At 40.0% G+C, this 20,741-nt stretch overlaps 1 protein-coding gene across 2 annotated transcripts in view; it reads left to right on the top strand.

Annotated features, from left to right (window-relative positions):
- ADIPOR1 (adiponectin receptor 1) overlaps positions 1–20,741 on the top strand; it is a 454,062-nt gene that overhangs the window by 270,954 nt on the left and 162,367 nt on the right. For both annotated transcript variants that reach the window (XM_053706909.1, XM_053706910.1), the window contains one exon: positions 16,647–16,834. In XM_053706909.1, coding sequence (XP_053562884.1) covers positions 16,647–16,834 — 188 coding nt within the window. The remainder of the gene's footprint in view (positions 1–16,646; positions 16,835–20,741) is intronic.

Here is a 20,741-nt window from a genome sequence, read left to right as displayed (position 1 = left end):
ACGATGATAGAAGTTTCCAGAATAATCCGATGGGCAGAGACTCACTCTTGCCATCTATCAGCAATCTAATATCCCAGGGGTAGAGAAATGGGAGGCAGATTTTCTAAGTCGTCAGACTTTTCATCCGGGGGAGTGGGAACTCCATCCGGAGGTGTTTGCTCAACTGGTTCAGCTTTGGGGCACACCAGAATTGGATCTGATGACGTCTCGTCAGAATGCCAAACTTCCTTGTTACGGGTCCAGGTCAAGGGATCCTCAGGCAGTACTGACTGATGCTCTAGCAGTACCCTGGTCATTCAACCTGGCTTATGTCTTTCCACCATTCCCTCTCCTTCCGCGTCTGATTGCCAGAATCAAACAGGAAAGAGCTTCAGTGATTTTTATAGCACCTGCGTGGCCACGCAGGACTCGGTATGCAGACCTGGTGGACATGTCATCTCTGCCACCATGGACTCTGCCACTGAGACAGGACCTTTTGATTCAAGGTCCGTTCAAGCATCCAAATCTAATTTCTCTTCAACTGACTGCTTGGAGATTGAAAGCTTGATTTTATCAAAGCGGGGTTTCTCTGAGTCGGTCATAGATACCTTGATCCAGGCTCGAAAGCCTGTCACCAGGAAAATCTATCATAAGATATGGCGTAAATATCTTTTTTGGTGCGAATCCTAAGGTTACTCATGGAGTAAGATCAGGATTCCTAGGATTTTGTCCTTTCTCCAAGAGGGATTGGTGAAAGGATTGTCAGCTAGTTCCTTAAAAGAACAGATATCTGCTTTGTCTATTCTATTGCACAAGCGTCTGGCAGATGTCCCAGACGTTCAGGCTTTCTGTCAGGCTTTAGTTAGAATCAAGCCTGTGTTTAAACCTGTTGCTCCACCATGGAGTCTAAATTTAGTTCTTAAAGTTCTTCAGGGGGTTCCGTTTGAACCCATGCATTCCATAGATATTAAGCTTCTATCTTGGAAAGTTCTGTTTCTAGTTGCTATCTCTTCAGCTCGAAGAGTTTCTGAACTATCTGCACTACAATGTGACTCGCCTTATCTTGTTTTCCATGCTGATAAGGTGGTTTTGCGTACCAAACCTGTGTTCCTCCCTAAGGTTGTTACTAACAGGAATATCAATCAGAAAATTGTTGTTCCTTCTCTGTGTCCTAATCCTTCTTCTAAGAAGGAACTTCTGTTGCACAACTTGGACATAGTGCTTTGAAGTTCTATTTGCAGGCAACCAAAGGTTTTCGTCAAACATCTTCTTTGTTTGTTGTCTATTCTGGAAAGCGTAGGGGTCAAAAGGCTACGGCTACCTCTCTTTCCTTTTGGTTGAAAAGCATCATCCGTTTGGCTTATGAGACTGCTGGACAGCAGCCTCCTGAAAGAATTACAGCTCACTCTACTAGAGCGGTGGCTTCCACATGGGCTTTTAAAAATGATGCTTCTGTTGAACAAATTTGTAAGGCTGCGACTTGGTCTTCGCTTCATACCTTTTCCAAATTTTCCATATTTGATACTTTTGCTTCTTTCTGAGGCTATTTTTGGGAGAAAGGTTTTGCAAGCAGTGGTGCCTTCCATTTAGGTTCCTGTCTTGTCCCTCCCTTCATCCGTGTCCTAAAGCTTTGGTATTGGTATCCCACAAGTAAGGATGAAACCGTGGACTCGGTACATCTTGCAAAAGAAAACAAAATTTATGCTTACCTGATAAATTTCTTTCTTTTGCGATTTACCGAGTACACGGCTCGCCCTGTCTATTCAAAACAGATAGTATTTTTTATTGAAAACTTCAGTCACCTCTGCACCTTATAGTTTCTCTTTTTTCTTCCTTGGCCTTTGGTCGAATGACTGGGGGGTGGAGTTAAGGGGGAGCTATATAGACAGCTCTGCTGTGGGTGCTCTCTTTGCCACTTCCTGTTAGGAAGGAGAATATGCCACAAGTAAGGATGAAACCGTGGACTCGGTACATCGCAAAAGAAAGAAATTTATCAGGTAAGCATAAATTTTGTTTTTTATTCTTATTTTATTAAAAAATGTTGAAAATTGCTTTGACAAAGGCAGAAACAGACCATCAATCAGCCCCCCCCCCCCCCACACACACACATTTATATATATATATATATATATATATATATATATATATATATATATATATATATATATATATATATATATATATAAATAAATGTGTGTGTGGGGGCTGATTTATGGTCTGTTTCTGCCTTTCTCAAAGCAATTTTCAACAATGTTAAATAAAATAATAAAAAAACAAGATTAAAAACATTATATACAGTATGTATACATTTTTGAAAATCGCTTCAGAAGGGAGCACATTTAACTGACCTTTATGCTGGCTTGTTTAAACTCTTGAAGTGCACCCGGGGCAAGGAGAGCTTAATGAAGCTATTTGGAGCTGGAGTGCTGCTACACTTTCTACAAATATTATTCTCCTTAGGAGCACCCGCATCTGTACTACAGCATACCTCTGTTAACTACTACGGTAGCTAGCAACATTTCAAAAACATACATTTTATGTTAATTGTAACATGGAGCAACAGATTGAAGAGGATTATACAGATGAAATTAAAGGAGCAGAAGAATTCTTCTTTACTGAGGAAGATGCCTCAAGGATTAGATATATCTCCTTTGCCATTAAGGGCAACAATAGAACAAGACTCACAGTTCTATGCCAAACTGACTAAATTGAAGAAAAAAAGAAAAGGATCTTATTCTGCATGCAACATACCTGTCAGAATATCACAGAAAAAAATTAATTCCACAGGGCTTTAGGATTAGAAATACGCCTACCATAGGTCGCAATAACCCAGCCTTTTGCCTCAAATGGTGCAACATCATGAATAAATGTTCCCTTGACCAAATCCTGTTGGTCATTGAAGAAGTGACCAGACTGCTAGATATTAACAGAAAAGAGACCAACACGTATGAGGATCAATATCTGCAAAGGTTGGAGGTGGACAAGGATCAAGATTGGCTGAAAAAAAATGAAGGAAGAGGTGGACAAATATGAGAACGAATTAATAGCGTTTAAAAATCGCAAACTAGAAGATGTAACACAAGACTATAAGTACAAGATTGTGTATCGCTGGCAGTTGAGCCTTGAGGAGAGAACGCAATATCGCCAAAACAGACCGTAGAGACAAAGATACAGCCGTACTAGACCGATCGGAACCCTAGACAGCTCAGGCAACAGCTCTGACATGGATAATACCTCCAGATCATTGACATCGGAGTCAGACTACCAACAGGGGATGCAGACACGTTCAAAAAACGGAGGCAGAGGACGCATACCCGAAGGGGGGGGCACAGGCCGCCCACCCAGACCACCCAGGAGGGGCAGATCCAGGAGGAACTGATTATCAACCTAAGCAGCCACATACTCACAGATTAGGAAAGGAGTGTCCTGAATAAGGGCCTCTCTTTTGTGCCAACCTCCCAACCTGACAACTTTGATCTTTATGTAGACGTACAGAGATTCTCTAGAACCCTAAGACTGAAGGAACATTTTGGCAACACTAATAGTGAATAAACAGGTGCCAAATTTAGGGGAACAAGCACCTATGACCCTAACAGCCAAAATGCATCCATAACGACATTTTCCAGACTTCTATGGCAGGAATGTGAAGAAAACTGTATGAAGCATAAACAGTACAGACACAATTTAACTATTAAAGAAAGAGGAGTATTGATAACATTACAAGAGGATAACAACATAGTTCTAAGGGAAGCGGACAAAGGTGGTGCTGTAGTCCTGCAAGACTACACCGACTACAAGAAAGAGGTTATGCAACAATTAGAAGACAAGGACACCTACTGCCCATTGCGGGGGGATCCTAGGAAACAATTCAAGGCAATGTTGGATGAAATGATACAACTGTTACTCAAGAATAATTATATTGATACTAATATCAGCGAGTACATGATGGTGAAATTCCCTAGGATACCGGTTCTCTACATGCGAAAGGTACACAAAAGCTTGGATGCCCCCCCTGGGAGACCTACGTATTGTGTCAGCTGTTGGCTCTCTTTTACAACCAATAGCAACTTACATTGACTTTACTTTACAACCAATTGTCCGCAACATACCCTCCTTCCTCTTGGATTCAGCATCTATGCTCAAACTAATATTGGACTTACCTCCTCTCACTGAAAACACACTGCTGGACACACTGGATGTGACCAGCCTCTACACGGTCATTCCACACCAGGAGGGCATAGCAGCCACAAGACGACAACTTCTAAAGTACCCATACGTTGGGCCTCCAGCTGATGTCATATGTGAAATGCTGAGACTATGTCTAGAGCTCAATTATTTTCGCTTCGAAAGATCCTTTTACCTGCAGGTGGATGGAACGGTGATGGGGTCTAACATGGCCCCATCATACGCCAACCTGTTCATGGCAGAATTTGAGAATCAAGTCACCCAACTGTTCAAAGACAACAGAGTGCAAGTATTCAAGAGGTATATTGATGACCTGTTCCTACTATGGACAGGTACGGAGGATCAACTACTGGCTTGGTTCGAGGAACTCAACAAGGTACATCCGACAGTCAAGTTCAAGATAACATATGACAGACAATCAATAGACATCCTTGACATAAGAATTTTCAAGTATGGAGATAAGTTGAACACTACCCTCTTCAGTAAACCAACGGACAAGAATTCCGTCCTACATGCAACCAGTTGCCATCCACCCAGCCTTAAGAATGCACTCCCACTATCCCAATTCAAGAGGGTGCCAAGAAATAATTCAACCACGGAACTTAAAGAAGCACAATTGGCTGACATGATGACAAAATTCAGGCAGAGTGGATACAACCACACCAATCTCTTAACCAGCAAAATGACCATGGCGGACACAGCGCAAAAGGATCTGCTATATGGTACTAATGCTAAAACACTTGAGGAAAGACTCACGTTTACCACCACTTACACGAAGAACAAAGAGGGAATTGCTGATACCCTTAAAGGGATACTGAACCCAAATGTTTTCTTTCATGATTCAGATAGAGAATGCAAATTTAAGCCACTTTCTAATTTATTCCTATTATCAATTTGTCTTCGTTCTCTTGCTATCTTTATTTTAAAAAGAAGACATCTAAGCTTTTTTTTTTTATTCAGAACTCTGGACAGCACTTTTTTATTGGTGGGTGACCCAGGTTGATCACCAAAAATGGTGCCGGCATCTAAACTTTCCTGCATTTCAAATAAAGATACCAAGAGTTGTTAGCTATGATGTGGAGGGGGGCGTGACCGTCGGGGCGCACACTGAGGCACGCGCATGTGCACGGGAGGGCGGCGTGTGCACGGGGTGGAAGCGGGTGGGAACGGCTACACTACAGAAATGTAAAAACAATAAGTGGGATAGAGTGGGGTACAAAATAATTTTAAAAATACATCTAAGGGATCTGGGAGGGGTGGGGGGTTGCTCTTTAGCTGGGGGGCACTACACTACAGAAAAAAATAATAAAATATAAAAAAAGCAGGTTTTTTTAGTAAACTGGATGGCTACCAATAAGGTAGAGGGGGAGGGTTAGAGAGCTGTTTGGGGGGGGGGATCAGGGAGGTTGGGGGCTATGGTGGGATCCTACACATCAGCATATGTAAATATGCTAAAAAAAATACCTTTTATTTTAGTACTGGCAGACTTTCTGCCAGTACTTAAGATGGCGGGGACAATTGTGCGGTGGGGGAGGGAAGAGAGCTGTTTGGGAGGGATCAGGGGGTGTGATGTGTCTGGTGGGAGGCTGATCTCTACATTAAAGCTAAAATTAACCCTGTTTTTTGGTGGTTGTAGATGTGTAACAGATTTTGGGGGTCAAAGTTAGAAAAAGTGTGTTTTTTTCCATTTTTGCCTCATATTTTATAAAAAAAAATTATAGAAATTATAAGATATCATGAAAATAATGGTAACTTTAGAAAGTCCATTTAATGGCGAGAAAAACGGTATATAATATGTGTGGGTACAGTAAATGAGTAATAGGAAAATTTCAGCTAAACACAAACACCACAGAAATGTAAAAATATCCCTGGTCCTTAAGGGAAAGAAATTGAAAAATGGCCTTGTCCTTAAGGGGTTAACCCATTGAATAGACTTTTATAGCATATTTTGCAATTTTAAAATAGTGTTTCTACAATATGGAATACCCTATTCTCTTCTTCTGTATCTAATTAATTATTTTTTTATAATTTGATAAAATAATTCTTCTGATATAGACAGTTCCCCACAGATGATGTAACAAGTTTAAACAACTTTCCAATTTACTTCTGTTATAAAATTTTCTTTGTTTTCTTGTTATCCTTGTTAAAAAAACTGGGATGTAAGCCTCTGAGTGTGCACGTGTCTACAGCACTATATGGCAGCAGTTTTTTAATAATGTTATACATTAGCAGGAGCACTAGATAGCAGCACCTATTTCCTGTCATGTAGTGCTTCAGGCATGTGCTCGCTACCTACCTAGGTATCCATTCAACAAAGAATAACATGAGAAGGAAGCAAATTTGATAACAGAAGTAAATTGGAAACTTTCTTAAAATTGTATTATCTATCTTTAAATCACTTAAATCACCCTTTAAGTGTTACAGGCTCCTCCTTTTGAACCTATGCATTAATTGGACATTACACTACTTTCTTGGAAAGTGCTGTTTCTTTTGGCTATCTCTTCTGTGAGAAGAGTTTCTGAATTGTCTGTCCTGTCTTGTGAGTCTCCTTATCTGTTTTTTCATCAGGATAAAGCTGTTTTGCGAACTACTTTTTCATTTTTACCTTAAATTGTTAACTCTCACAACATTAATATGGAAATTATCGTTCCCTCCTTGTGTCCTAATCCAAAAAATGCTACTGCAAAATCCTTGCATTCTGTGGATGTTGTTAGAGCACTAAAGTATTATGTTGATGCTACTATTTCAGACAGACTTCTAGTCTGTTTGTTCTGTTTTCTGGTCTTAAGAAAGGCCAGAAGGCCTCTGCTATTTCTTTAGCCTCTTGGTTAAAACTTTTGATTCACAAAGCTTATTTGGAGATGGGTCAGCCTCAGAGAATTACAGCTCATTGATCAGTTGATCAAATTTGCAAAGCGGCCACTTGGTCTTCTCTGCATACCTTTACTAAATTTTACCATTTTTTATGTTTTTGCATCAGAAGCAGCTTTTGGTAGAAAGGTCCTTCAGGCTGTTGTCACGGTTTGATAATTGTGCCTATATTTTGAGTTTTGTCATAAAATACATTATTTTGTATTTAATTTATCAGCGAAAAAAAGCTGTTTTTATTTTATCCCTCCCTTGTTACTAGTGGACTTCAACATCTTGGGTATTATATCCCATAAATAACAGCTTGTTGACTCTCACCACCTATATGAAAGAAAACATAATTTATGTAAGAACTTACCTGATAAATAGTGAATTCATAGTGGCGAGAGTTCACGGGGCCCCACCCATTTGGTGTTAATTTTTCTGTTTGTTTAAAGCACATCTTTTTTCCTGCTTCTCATTATTGGCTTTTACTCCTTTTAAACACCTTACCACTTGGCTATACGTTAAACTGAGGTATGTGTGCGGTGGTGGTGGTGGGGGGGTTATAGGCTTTTGAGGTTTGTGAAACTTTGCCGCCTCCTGGTAGTAATGTATATCCCATACGTAACAGCTTGTTGACTTTCGCCACCATTAAAGAAATTAATTTATCAGGTAAATTTTACCTAAATTATGTTTTATATATGTGCAGCAATATTCACACCTATGCTCACTGCTATTGCAAAAAATGTTTTTCTTATGGTTGTTGATGGAAAACTGATAATCCACCTTAGAAGAGCAAATGACAAAGCGATGGTGAGGGAGGAGAGGGAAGTAAACAACTTACCGAAAATTAGTTAAAATTATTAACCCAAGCTTCCCTGGGTGAAAGTGGAACAAACACAACTTTCAGAGGTATATTTTTGGAAAAGGAAGCAAAATAAATAAATATATATTGCAATAATATTTCACTTTCAATAATGAAACATTTTATTCAATGTTGAAATGTCAAGTTAAACAACTCTCTAATTTGCTTCTATTATCACATTTGCTTTGTTCTCTTGTTCTTTGTTGAAAAGTATACCTATGTATGCTCATGGGCAGCAATAAAGTACTGGGAGCTAGCTGGTGATTTGTTGCTACACCCATATGTCGCTTGGCTCACCAGATGTGTTAGCATAGGTCCCAGTAGTGCAGTGCTGCTTTTAGGTATACTCTTCAACAAAGGATACCAAAAGTAGATCTGAAAATTATTTAAAATGTAATTCTCTATCTGAATCTTTATAGTTTGTTTGACTTTACGGTCTATTTAAAGGGACGTTGTTGCAAAGTTTTTCTTTTCTGTGTTTCAGTTAAAGATGGCATTTGAAAAGTATTTAATGTGAAAAAAGTTCCTAATTTAAATAAACTAAAGTTTACTCATCACACATTATCATCATTCAGCCATTGTTCTGTTCTCTATATTTTATACAGTTTTATGTAAGGGTGGTGGGGGAAACTAGACGTGGACTCCTTGCCCAATGTGCTTAGAGGGATGTGGCTGCACGTCACTGACGTCTGGGGTTGTCATTTCCCTTGTTCAGAGGAGAATTGCCTGGTATTTCGGGGCTGGACTGACCTTGGTAGGCGGGATCAGACTGATATACTTCAGGAAAGTTCTCTGCGAAAAGCATAATTGAGCTAAAAGAGACTGCTATTAGGTGGTAACTCGCTATAGAACAAGCTACTGAGCTGTTGTTTGTTCCTGGTAGAGCGCTTCTCTTTCTGTATACCCGTTTTGTAATATGCCATATTTTTGTTAATTAAAACCATCCCTAAAACGTATTTCTATATAAATATAATATATATATATATATATATATATATATATAGATGTTGCATAGTTTTAATTATGCCTCCTATCATTTCAAATAGCTACAAAGCAGTAAAACCAATAGTAAAAAAATGTAAGGGTATTTTACTTCATTAAAATTAGAAAGAAAAAAAAATGTGCTTCTGTAAAACATTAATGTATCTTAGTGTACCACAAATAGTGAAGATTTTAAACTTTTACAAGATGAGAATAAATATTTGTTTTGAATATTATAATTTATTTATTAACGGGGGGCGGAGCTAGCAGCCATTGAAGCCAGACGTGTCCTGAGAGAGCTCCGCTGCTAAAGAGCCTAACTTAGTAGGAAAAAGTGCTAAATCACACTAAAAAAGACATTGTGAGCACAAATAGGAGACAGGCACACCGTAGAGCACCTCAAGAGAGGATTCCGGGGCAATACGGAGGTGTACATTGTCGGAATAACATTCTTACTGCCGCAACAGCACAGCGTCGGAGGGTCGGGGCTCCGCTCCGACGGCTGTTTTAGAAAGACATCAACCTACGGAGGATAAGTAACGGCAGTCACTCCTGACATCAACACAGTCTAAGCTGACTAGACGGCTCGCATACCAACAGGCAACAGGTGAGGCCTTCCGACATCGCACTTAAGCCACGCATCAAATAATTTAATAAAGGGGGACAGACACACGATAGCAGCAGGGGAGAGATATAACCCCCCACCCACATCAACCTACACCTTTAACAAAAGGCCTCACAGAGACCCAGTGCCGAGGAAGCCCGTATAAAATTCAAGACGAGACAAAAATAAAAAAAAAATAATAATAAATACGGGCCGAAACTTCTGAGGGCGGGAAGAGGCGCCATCTTGCTGCTTCTTCTCTCTCCTACACAGACTGCTGCACCAGTACCTTAAAATAAATAAGCAGATCCCACATACCCCGGCTGCGCCACAATACTGAAAGCCAGATTCAGAACAGACTATAATATTTTTTCTTAAAAAAGCAGACTCACTGCTCATGGCGTATTAATAACAAGCAAAACCTACAGTTCTCCTTTTCCTTTTCGACCCTCCTTAGGAGAGACACCCTTGCTGCCTGCCTTGTTTGGAGGTGCAGTTAGCCTTGGAACAGGACAGTCCAGGTGGCCAGAACCGGAGGGCTCAGTTACACAACGGAGGAATAGGAGCTGCAGGGACTCACAAGATTTTTCAGTAACTCTTTATTTCACCCCCTCAGCAGGAAAGATAGAGATATGTAGCACATCACTCTGAATGAGGAAAGTAATGGCAAACTAAAGATCCACTCTGTCTATACCGACATCACTAAAGATTATGAGCAATTCCGTCTAATGTAATTTCCCTAAGCTACTCCAGATCCCGAGTACATATTCCAGCTATATTAAGCCAATAAACCTTCCACCTTTTGAATAGCAATTAAAGAGCACACCATCCCCTGGACACAAGAAAGCTGCATTACAATGAAAAATAAAACGCAGACTGTCAAAGAATGTTTATCAAAATCTCAAGCAAAGCAAAAAACCTTAGATAAAAGCATCACAACTCAAACCGCTAGCCCTACAAAAAACCCACAAATGGCTACTGAGCACCCCACTGTATCGATATCCAATAAAGAACTTTTAACACAGATAAAATCTTTATTCCAGGAGGAACTAAAATCCGCTATTTCAGAATTAAGACTGGATATCAGAGAAATTGGAGGTCGTACGGCTGAACTAGAAAACAAACTGGATAATATAGTGGAAGAAATCCCCCAGCTACGCCACTCAATACAGGAGAACTCTACCTACATAACAAAATTAGAGGATCACATCGAGGATCTTGAAAACAGATCCCGCAGATCGAATATCCGCATTAGAAACCTTCCGGAATCCTATAAAAACTTAGATGAAACTATCACAGATCTTTTCCATCAACTAGTTCCTGAAGTGGAAGTAGACATGCTACTTATGGATCGTGTGCACAGGGCACTGACAAAGCCACAGCAATTCGCCTCAAGGGACATTATAACTAAACTTCACTACTTTCACATCAAGGAACTCATAATAAAAGCTGCAAGAAATAACCAGACTATCACTTATGATGGACATGATATCCAAATCTTCACCGATTTAGCCCCCATCACACTCCGAAAAAGGAGAGAACTGAAACCCATAACAACAGCCCTCAATGCTGCTCACATCAAATACAGATGGAACTTCCCATTCAAGTTAGTCTTCTCCATCCAAAACATCATGTATAGCTGCACTACTAGGGAAGAAGGCTTCTCACTATTGGCCAAGCTCAAAATTCCAACTGAGAGTTCCAACACACCTGCCCCCAGCAAGACTACAAAGAAAAATCTTCAAAGAGAGTGGACGCCGGCCCGTGAAATGGGTAAGACCAAACGAAGAAAACCTACACCAAGCGACCCTAAAGAATCAGAATCCTCATCAGAAGATGAAGACCCAGAGTGAAGTGCTGTAACAATAAGAGACGGTACTGGTAATAACATTGGTGGAAGCAATTAGGCTTCCAGATATCTTAAGGGGCACTGATTAAGTTAACAGTTAAATAAGAGAAGTTTCAGAGACTGATTACCACAGTTTATTGCAACATATGGAACTCATTTATTAGCACCATGTTTGAACTTTTATCTTTGGTTGATAAATAACCAGTGCCCCACTATTTTCTATTTTTGCAGAATGAGATGCCGTCTAGTATCTCGGGATCCCCCCCCCCTTCCCCCCCCTCCCCACCCATCATCCCTTACTCTCCCTTCTTCATACCCCCTTATTCCTACCCTGTCCTTACCCTCCATGCATATTCCTTCAACTTCCCCTGCCTCCCCTTCCCTCCCCAAGTTAGAATTGTTCAGATCAATGTATACATCGAATGCATGCCATGTTTCGTTCCTCTACTAGGAATACTTAAGTTAGAATTGCTGACATGTTTATTTTTTTGTTACTTTTACATGTGTTTCTCAAAACTGCTTTGTGTTACAGGATGAGCTTCCTTTTGAAGCCTACACCATTGTACGATTATCGGCTGCATAGCTGGTTCCACTTTCTAAGTATCCCCAAAAAAAAATCCTCTTGTCTCCCACCGAGATATACTGTAAGGGCTATCTCACAGCATGGTACCCCACAGCAATCCCACGAGGGTCTCGGCTCTTCGAGTGGTAAGATTAAGCAACAATATGTGAGCATTAAGGTGTTCTGTGAACTCCATTCAGGGGGTAAAGATAGGGAAACAATAGCAATATGCTTATCCAGCTATTATGTCCATTAAAATTATATCACATAACGTCAGAGGACTGAACTCTGACATAAAACGCAGAAAGGCCATCAATGAATATAAGTCCCTAAAAGCGCAAATAGTAATGCTGCAGGAGACACATTTTACCAGATCTTACACCCCTAAATACTGGGATAAAACATACCCTACACAATACCATTCAATCAATCCAAACAAAAGGTGTGGAGTTACAATTCTCCTCCACTCCTCATTAAACTTTAAAGAAGAATCAGTTATAAGGGACAAAGAGGGGAGATTCTTAATTCTAAAAGGCCTCATACAAGACACCCCGGTCCTACTGGTAAATGTCTATGCCCCTAACGAACATCTATCTCCATTCATGTCTAGACTTAGCAAACAACTTACACTCTGGAAAAGGTACAAAACAATTATTGGGGGAGACTTCAATACAACCATGGATGATAATGTAGATAGATCAATAGTAACTATCTCACAACAAAAAGCACGCAGACCCACCCATAAAGTTTTAAAAGACTTCACCCTAGATCATAACCTAATAGATAGTTGGCGAACACTCAACACAACAGTAAAAGACTATACATACTATTCCCCAGTACATAATTCATACTCAAGAATCGATTACATTCTCCTAAGTCAAGTTATGGTGCCCTTATTGATTAAAGCTACAATTATAAATTGCGTTTGGTCAGACCATTCCATGGTAGAAATTAAGTTATCGGGAATGGTTAACCCAAAGAGAATAAAAGCCTGGACACTCAACCACAACCTATTACAAGATAAGTTGATACTAAATACAATCCAACAACACATACAGGAGTTTATTACACTTAACAAAAACACTACCTCCAACCCCATCTATGAATGGGGGGCATTAAAAGCCTATGTTAGAGGTCTTTTGATCACAGAATCAAACAAGCGGCATAAAATCAAAAACACCCAAATTGAGCAACTGAAATCAGAGATTAATCTCTTAAGAACTAAAATTTTAGATAAGTCAACCAAAGGATTAATGAAACAATTAAAGATTAAAACTGACAAGCTAGATCATCTCTTAAATAAAGATGCAATTAGGACAATCAAAATGATAGACACACAATACTATATTTACAGCAACAAACCCGACAAAATGTTGGCTAATAAATTGAAAGAAATTACCAGAATCACTACTGTACCCCAATTACAACTGTCGGATAATAAAACGACTAATGACCCCCTGTCTATTGCAAATACATTTGCTGAGTACTACCATAAATTATACAATCTCACGCATAACAAATCTAATATAGACAAAACTAAAGAACTTGACACATTCCTAGAAAATAGTTCCTTGCCATCCATAACTGAACAAGATAGGGATGCCCTGAATAGTCCGATCACCCACGAAGAAGTAAAATTAGCCATAAAAACTCTTAAAAGTTCTAAGGCACCAGGGCCAGATGGATACTCGGGAATTTTCTATAAATTGCTGCAACCTATTCTAATACCACAACTAACGAATGTATTCAACTCTATTCTACAAAATAAAGTAATACCCCCTGAGATGTTAACAGCCAGAATCACAGTAATCCCGAAGCCAGGCAAAAATAAGCAGCACTGCCAAAACTACAGGCCTATATCACTGATAAACCAAGACATAAAGCTATTCACCAAAATATTGGCAAATCGATTGAACCCTCTACTTACCAAGGTTATACACTTAGATCAAGTGGGGTTTGTCTCCGGTAGAGAGGCTCCAGACAACACCCGTAAAGTGATAGACTTGATTAATCTCGCCACAGTCAGAGGGACGCCTTCTCTGTTTCTAGCCCTGGATGCAGAGAAGGCGTTCGACAGAGTTAATTGGCAATATATGTTTGCGGTCCTCAAGAAAACAGGTATTAGGGGTGAATTTCTTGACGCGATCACCAATCTTTACTCATCCCCTACGGCATTCATTAGGCTATCTGGCTACCAGTCCCAAGCAATACAGATTAAGAACGGCACCCGCCAAGGCTGTCCACTATCCCCCCTATTATTTGCCCTCTGTATTGAGCCTTTGGCAATTAAAATAAGAGATGATCAGAATATAGCAGGTATTAACGATGGAGTAACAGACCACAAATTATCCCTATTCGCGGATGATATCATCCTGTCACTGACTAAACCACTGTTATCTCTTCCCCCCCTATATCATCTAATGCAACAATTTAGTAACCTTTCAGGCTACAAAATAAATGAAGACAAGTGCGAGGCCTTAAGCATCAAACTTCCACAGCATACAAAAAAACTACTGGAACTCAATTTTGCATTTAAATGGGCCAAGAAGACTATTAAGTACTTAGGGATAAATCTTCCAACTAACATACATAGTCTTTATCAATCTAATTATACACCCATGTTCAAGCATATTAGAGATTTAATCAGTAAATGGATTAAACTTAAAATCTCTCTGTACGGCAGAATTATTACCACTAAAATGACACTATTACCCAAAATATTATACTTGTTTAGAGCCCTCCCCATCTCTGTCCCACTCTCAGAATTACACAAACTACAAAGAGATTTACTAAAATTCATTTGGCAAGGGAAAAAAGCCAGGATCAACAGAAAAGTAATGTGTACAACTAGAAACGAAGGAGGGGTAGGAGTGCCTAATTTAATCTCATACTACCATGCCGCAAGAATGTCACAGACCATACAATGGTTTAAAGATAATAGTAAGAAGAGTTGGACCCATATTGAGTCGAACATTCTAGAGACAAACTTCCTTTCCCGAGCGCTCTGGGCCCCACATCTCTCAAAGCACAAACATAACAGTAAATTTATTGCGATTGAACACACTATCCACATTTGGAAATACCTAAATTCGAAATACACTCTTATCAGAGATAGATCCACACTAACCCCTCTAGTAACGCTTGACACCTCAATAGACATAGAGGTTCAGCAGAAATGGTCCAATAAAGGGCTTTATAGAATAGCAGACGTGGTTACAGCAGATAAAGTATTATCTTTTGAACAATATCATAACCTAGATGTTAGTGACAAGAACATATGGTATCATTACTTGCAACTGAGGTCGAGGGCGATTGAGATACTAGGTATAGCGAAACCCCCCCCCAAACACAAAACTAGAAACACTATGCCTTACAGCCATTCAGATATCGGGAGTGATATCAACCTTATACTCAATCTTTAATTCCACAGAAAACAAAGAAAAAACACAAACCATCAGTAGATGGGAGCGAGACATAGGTAAAGTCTGGCCACTTGAAACATGGTATACAAACCTTAAAAATGGTGCTTCCTTTACGCAGAACGCTCAACTTAGAGAAAATTTCATAAAAATTGCATTCAGATGGTACCTCCATCCCAGAAGGACACACGAAACAGGGGGCTCACTATCACAGCTTTGTTATAGAGGGTGCGGGGAAAGAGGCACATATATCCACATGTGGTGGGAATGTGAGCAAATTAAGAAAACCTGGGACTACACTTCACGACTATTAAGTGCAATCTTCCAAAAACAAATAACATTAACGATAGAGCAAGCTCTGCTTCATTTCCCAATCCCAGGAATTCCAAAGACCCACCTTAAACTAGTCATGATGGTATGCACGGTAGTTAAAATCAGCATAGCCCAATTCTGGAAATCCACTCCACCTGACGTAACCTTTATCTATAACAAATTAGAGTATCATTACAATATGGCAAGTGCAGCAGCTGAAACCCTTAACGATACTGAAAGATTCCTCACAAGATGGGAACCTTTTGTAATATACCATGAGTCAAGAAGAAAAACCACCCAGAATAATACTCATGCTCCAGACCCTACAATTTAAAACAAGAGCCGGGGCCCTCAATGAGGACAAACGTAAGGATGGTATAGAGCACATATATACCCTGTTTTCACTGATCTGTAAACTATGGATAGATTTTATTTCTGCTAAGGTTATATACTGTAAAATATGAACATTACGAAGAAAAACGATTGACACATGTATTTTATTTTATTTTATTTTATATTATTTGATTTTATTTGTTTTGTTATATGTAAAACTTCAATAAAAACAATTCAACATAATTTATTTATTAACTTTTATTTTGATTTTAAATATTTGAATGTGTTATTATTATTCTTTATTTATAAAGCGCCAACAGATTCCGCAGCGCCGCCCATGGGTACAAGGATTAAAAGTACAACGGAGAAACAATACAATAACAGACAAAATTTTACAGACAAATACAGGGGGAATTGAGGGCCCTATTCCCGTGGGAACTTACAATCTAGATAAAATACTGTTGATAAAATACTAGTTATTATATGTACTATAGATCTTTCATGAGTGCATGATGCAAATGAAAATGTGCACAGTATTCCTTGTGTTATTTGGTAATGCACACAAAATTGCTCACTTCTCATTTGCCATAACTTTCTAACATGTACCATCTAATGCAATGCATGTATTTTCAGAAATGTGTATTAAATATATGCCTTATCTGTCTTATTGTTGCTGAAAGGTTTAACAAGAATTCTGTGTTCCACAGGCTTGACTACTCTGGCATTGCTTTGCTGATAATGGGGAGCTTTGTTCCATGGCTCTATTACTCCTTCTACTGCTCCCCTCAACCACGTCTTATATATCTATCAATTGTCTGTGTGCTTGGGATCAGTGCAATAGTCGTAGCACAATGGGATCGCTTTTCCACACCCAAACATAGGCCGACTAGAGCAGGTAATCATTTGATTATAAACTCTCTGTGTATCAGGTCCTCCAATCCTTTTTATGATTTATTTGAAATAAATTTATAGTTATAAACTTTTGTTTAATGTACATATGGTACTTAGTTCTTTCCATTGTGGATTCCTGGTGGACAATGGAGGGCTGTACATTTTTGTTACGGTCATTCTCTTGATAACTGTTTGTTCTGCTGACACAAGCCTTCTACAAGTAAGTTTTAATGCATATATACAGCCAAACTTGTTTGATCCATTCATGTACATATCTTTCTCCTACATTGGTGTATCCGGTCCACGGCTTCATCCTTACTTGTGGGATATTCTCAATCCCTACAGGAAGTGGCAAAGAGAGCACACAGCAGAGCTGTCCATATAGCTCCCCTCAGGCTCCGCCCCCCCAGTCATTCTCTTTGCCGCTCTAACAAGTAGCATCTCCACGGGGGTGGTAAAGAGTATGTGGTGTTAGATTTGTAGTTTTATTTCTTCAATCAAGAGTTTGTTATTTTAAAATAGTGCCGGTTTGTACTATTTACTCTGAGGCAGAACAGTGATGAAGATTTCTGCTGAGAGGAATATGATTTTAGCACCAATAACTAAAATCCATTGCTGTTCCCACGCAGGACTGTTGAGTACCAGAGAACTTCAGTTGGGGGGAACAGTTTGCAGGCTTAACTGCTTCAGGTATGATCAATCATTTTTCTAACAAGACCAAGTAATGCTAGAAGACTGTCAGAAATCCCCTTAGGGATAGGTAAGCCATTTTTCTCAGACTCAGTATAAAATAATGGCTTAAATTAAGGGCTCAATGCTGGTTAACACTATTGTGGGCTTAATCGATTGCTTATTAGCATGTTTTAGTATGCATAAGGTGTTTTTTGAGACTTTTATAACACTTATGGGGTTTAATCTTGCGCCTGGCACTTAATTAGACACCTAATCTAGTCTATAAGGCCCCACCACTCTGGAAGGAATAGAGAGGAGGCCTCATTTTCGTGCCTCAATTGCGCAGTTGTTTTGACTAGACAGTTCATGCAGCTTCACGTGGGGAGTCCAGAGACATCAGAAAGGACTTCAGAGAGGCTTATTTCTTACTCAAATAATCCCTAAGGAAGGTAAAAGCCACAGTAGAGGCTGTGGCATTGTACTGTAGTGTTTTTAACCGGTTAACTGCTGTTATTAGCTCCGGTTTGGGCATTAAGGGGTTAATTGGTCTGAAAAATTGTGTGCAATCTTTTCAAAGCATTAAGACACTGTGGTGAAAATTTCATTAAAATCGGATTATTTTTTGATGTTTTTTTGATGTTTCAGTAATAAAGTGTGCACTTTTATTATTTAAAGACACAGTAACGTTTTTGTCAAATTTATTTTTTATTGCATTGAAGTTCTGTCTAACTCTGTCAAACATGTCTGAACCTTCAGATAGTACTTGTTCTGTATGTTTAAAGGCCAAGGCGGTGCCCCCATTAAACTTATGTGTGAAGTGTGCTATAGCGTCCAAACAGCTTAAGGACCGCACAGTCACGCTTATAGATGTAGCCCAAAATGATTCTTTAGCTGAAGGTAGTGAGGATAGTTCACTATCCTCTCCTTCTGTGTCAACACCAGCTATGCCCAGTACATCTAGCGCACCGATTCCTATTACCTTGCAACAGTTAGCGGCAGTAATGGATAATTCTCTAGCAGCATTTTTATCCAAACTGCCAGCTTTTCCAAGGAAGCGTGATATCTCAGTTTTAAATACAGAAGATGAGCAAGCAGACGCAGCAGATAATTTATCTGTAGTGCCCTCACATCAATCTGATTTGGCGCTGAGGGAGGGCCTGTCTGAGGGAGAAATTTCTGACACCGGAAAAGTTTCTCAGCAGGCAGAGCCAGATACCATAGCATTTAAATTTAAGTTAGAACACCTCCGCGTCCTACTTAAGGAGGTCCTAGCTACACTTGATGATTGTGACCCTTTGGTGGTCCCAGAAAAATTGTGTAAAATGGACAAATTCTTAGAGGTCCCAGTACACACTGATGCATTTCCGATACCTAAGAGGGTGGCGGATATAGGGAGTGGGAGAGACCAGGTGTACCTTTTGTTCCCCCCCTATTTTTAAGAAAATGTTCCCCATTATTGACCCCAGAAAGGACGCGTGGCAGACGGTCCCTAAGGTAGAGGGGGCAGTTTCAACTCTAGCTAAACGCACGACTATACCAATAGAAGATAGTTGCGCTTTCAAAGATCCTATGGATAAAAAATTAGAAGGTTTGCTTAAGAAAATTTTTGTTCAACAAGGTTTTCTTCTTCAACCAATTTCTTGCATTATTCCTGTAACCACTGCAGCATCTTTTTGGTTTGAGGAATTAGAAAACTCGCTCCAGAAGGAGACTTCTTATGATGAAGTCATGGACAGAATTCACGCCCTGAAGTTGGCTAATGCCTTCATTACAGATGCCGCTTTTCAGTTAGCTAAATTAGCGGCGAAAAATTCAAGTTTTGCAATCGTGGCGCGCAGAGCGCTTTGGCTAAAATCTTGGTCGGCGGATGTGTCGTCTAAAACAAAATGGCTTAATATTCCTTTCAAGGGTAAGACCCTATTCGGGTCAGAATTGAAAGAAATTATTTCAGATATCACTGGGGGAAAGGGCCATGCCCTTCCACAAGATAGACCCTTCAAAGCTAAAAATAAGTCTAATTTTCGTTCCTTTCGCAATTTCAGGAACGGACCTGCTCCTACCTCCACAGCCACTAGGCAAGAGGGTAACGCATCCCAGCCCAAACCAGCATGGAAACCATTGCAAGGCTGGAACAAGGGTAAACAGGCCAAGAAGCCTGCTGCTGCTACCAAGACAGCATGAAAGGGTAGCCCCCGATCTGGAACCGGATCTAGTAGGGGGCAGACTTTCTCTCTTTGCTCAGGCTTGGGCAAGAGATGTTCCGGACCCCTGGGCACTAGAAATTGTCTCTCAGGGGTATCTTCTGGAATTCAAGGACCTTCCTCCAAAGGGAAGGTTCCACATGTCTCGCTTATCTTTAGACCAGATAAAGAGACAGGCATTCTTACGTTGCGTAGAAGACCTTCTAAAAATGGGAGTGATACACCCAGTTCCAACAGCAGAACAAGGACTGGGTTTTTACTCAAACCTGTTTGTAGTTCCCAAAAAGGAAGGAACTTTCAGGCCAATCCTGGATTTAAAAATCCTAAACAAATTCCTCAGAGTTCCATCATTCAAGATGGAAACCATTCGGACAATTTTACCAATGATCCAGGAGGGTCAATATATGACTACCGTGGACTTAAAGGATGCGTACCTGCATATTCCTATCCACAAAGTTCACCATCAGTTCCTGAGGTTCGCTTTTTTGGACAAGCATTACCAATTCGTGGCCCTTCCCTTCGGATTCGCCACTGTTCCCAGAATTTTCACAAAGGTGCTAGGGTCCCTTCTAGCGGTGCTAAGACCAAGGGGCATTGCAGTAGCACCTTACCTAGACGACATCTTAATACAAGTGTCGTCCTTTCACAAAGCAAAGGCTCATACGGACATTGTTCTAGCCTTTCTAAGGTGTCACGGGTGGAAGGTGAACATAGAAAAGAGTTCTCTGTCCCCGTTCACAAGGGTTCCCTTCCTGGGAACAATAATAGACTCGGTAGAAATGAAGATCTTTCTGACGCAGGTCAGGAAGTTAAAGCTTTTGAACACTTGTCGAGTTCTTCATGCCATTCCTCAACCCTCCATAGCTCAGTGCATGGAGGTAATAGGACTCATGGTTGCGACAATGGACGTGGTTCCCTTTGCTCGAATTAATTTAAGACCACTGCAACTGTGCATGCTCAAACAGTGGAATGGGGATTATGCAGATTTGTCTCCCCAGATACAAATAGACCAGAAAACCAGAGACTCTCTCCTCTGGT

The sequence above is a fragment of the Bombina bombina genome, chromosome 3, assembly GCF_027579735.1.
Source record: "Bombina bombina isolate aBomBom1 chromosome 3, aBomBom1.pri, whole genome shotgun sequence".
In the NCBI taxonomy this organism is placed as follows: domain Eukaryota; kingdom Metazoa; phylum Chordata; class Amphibia; order Anura; family Bombinatoridae; genus Bombina; species Bombina bombina.
Note: the sequence above shows the minus strand (reverse complement) of the source record. Positions and strands in the feature narration are given on the sequence as shown.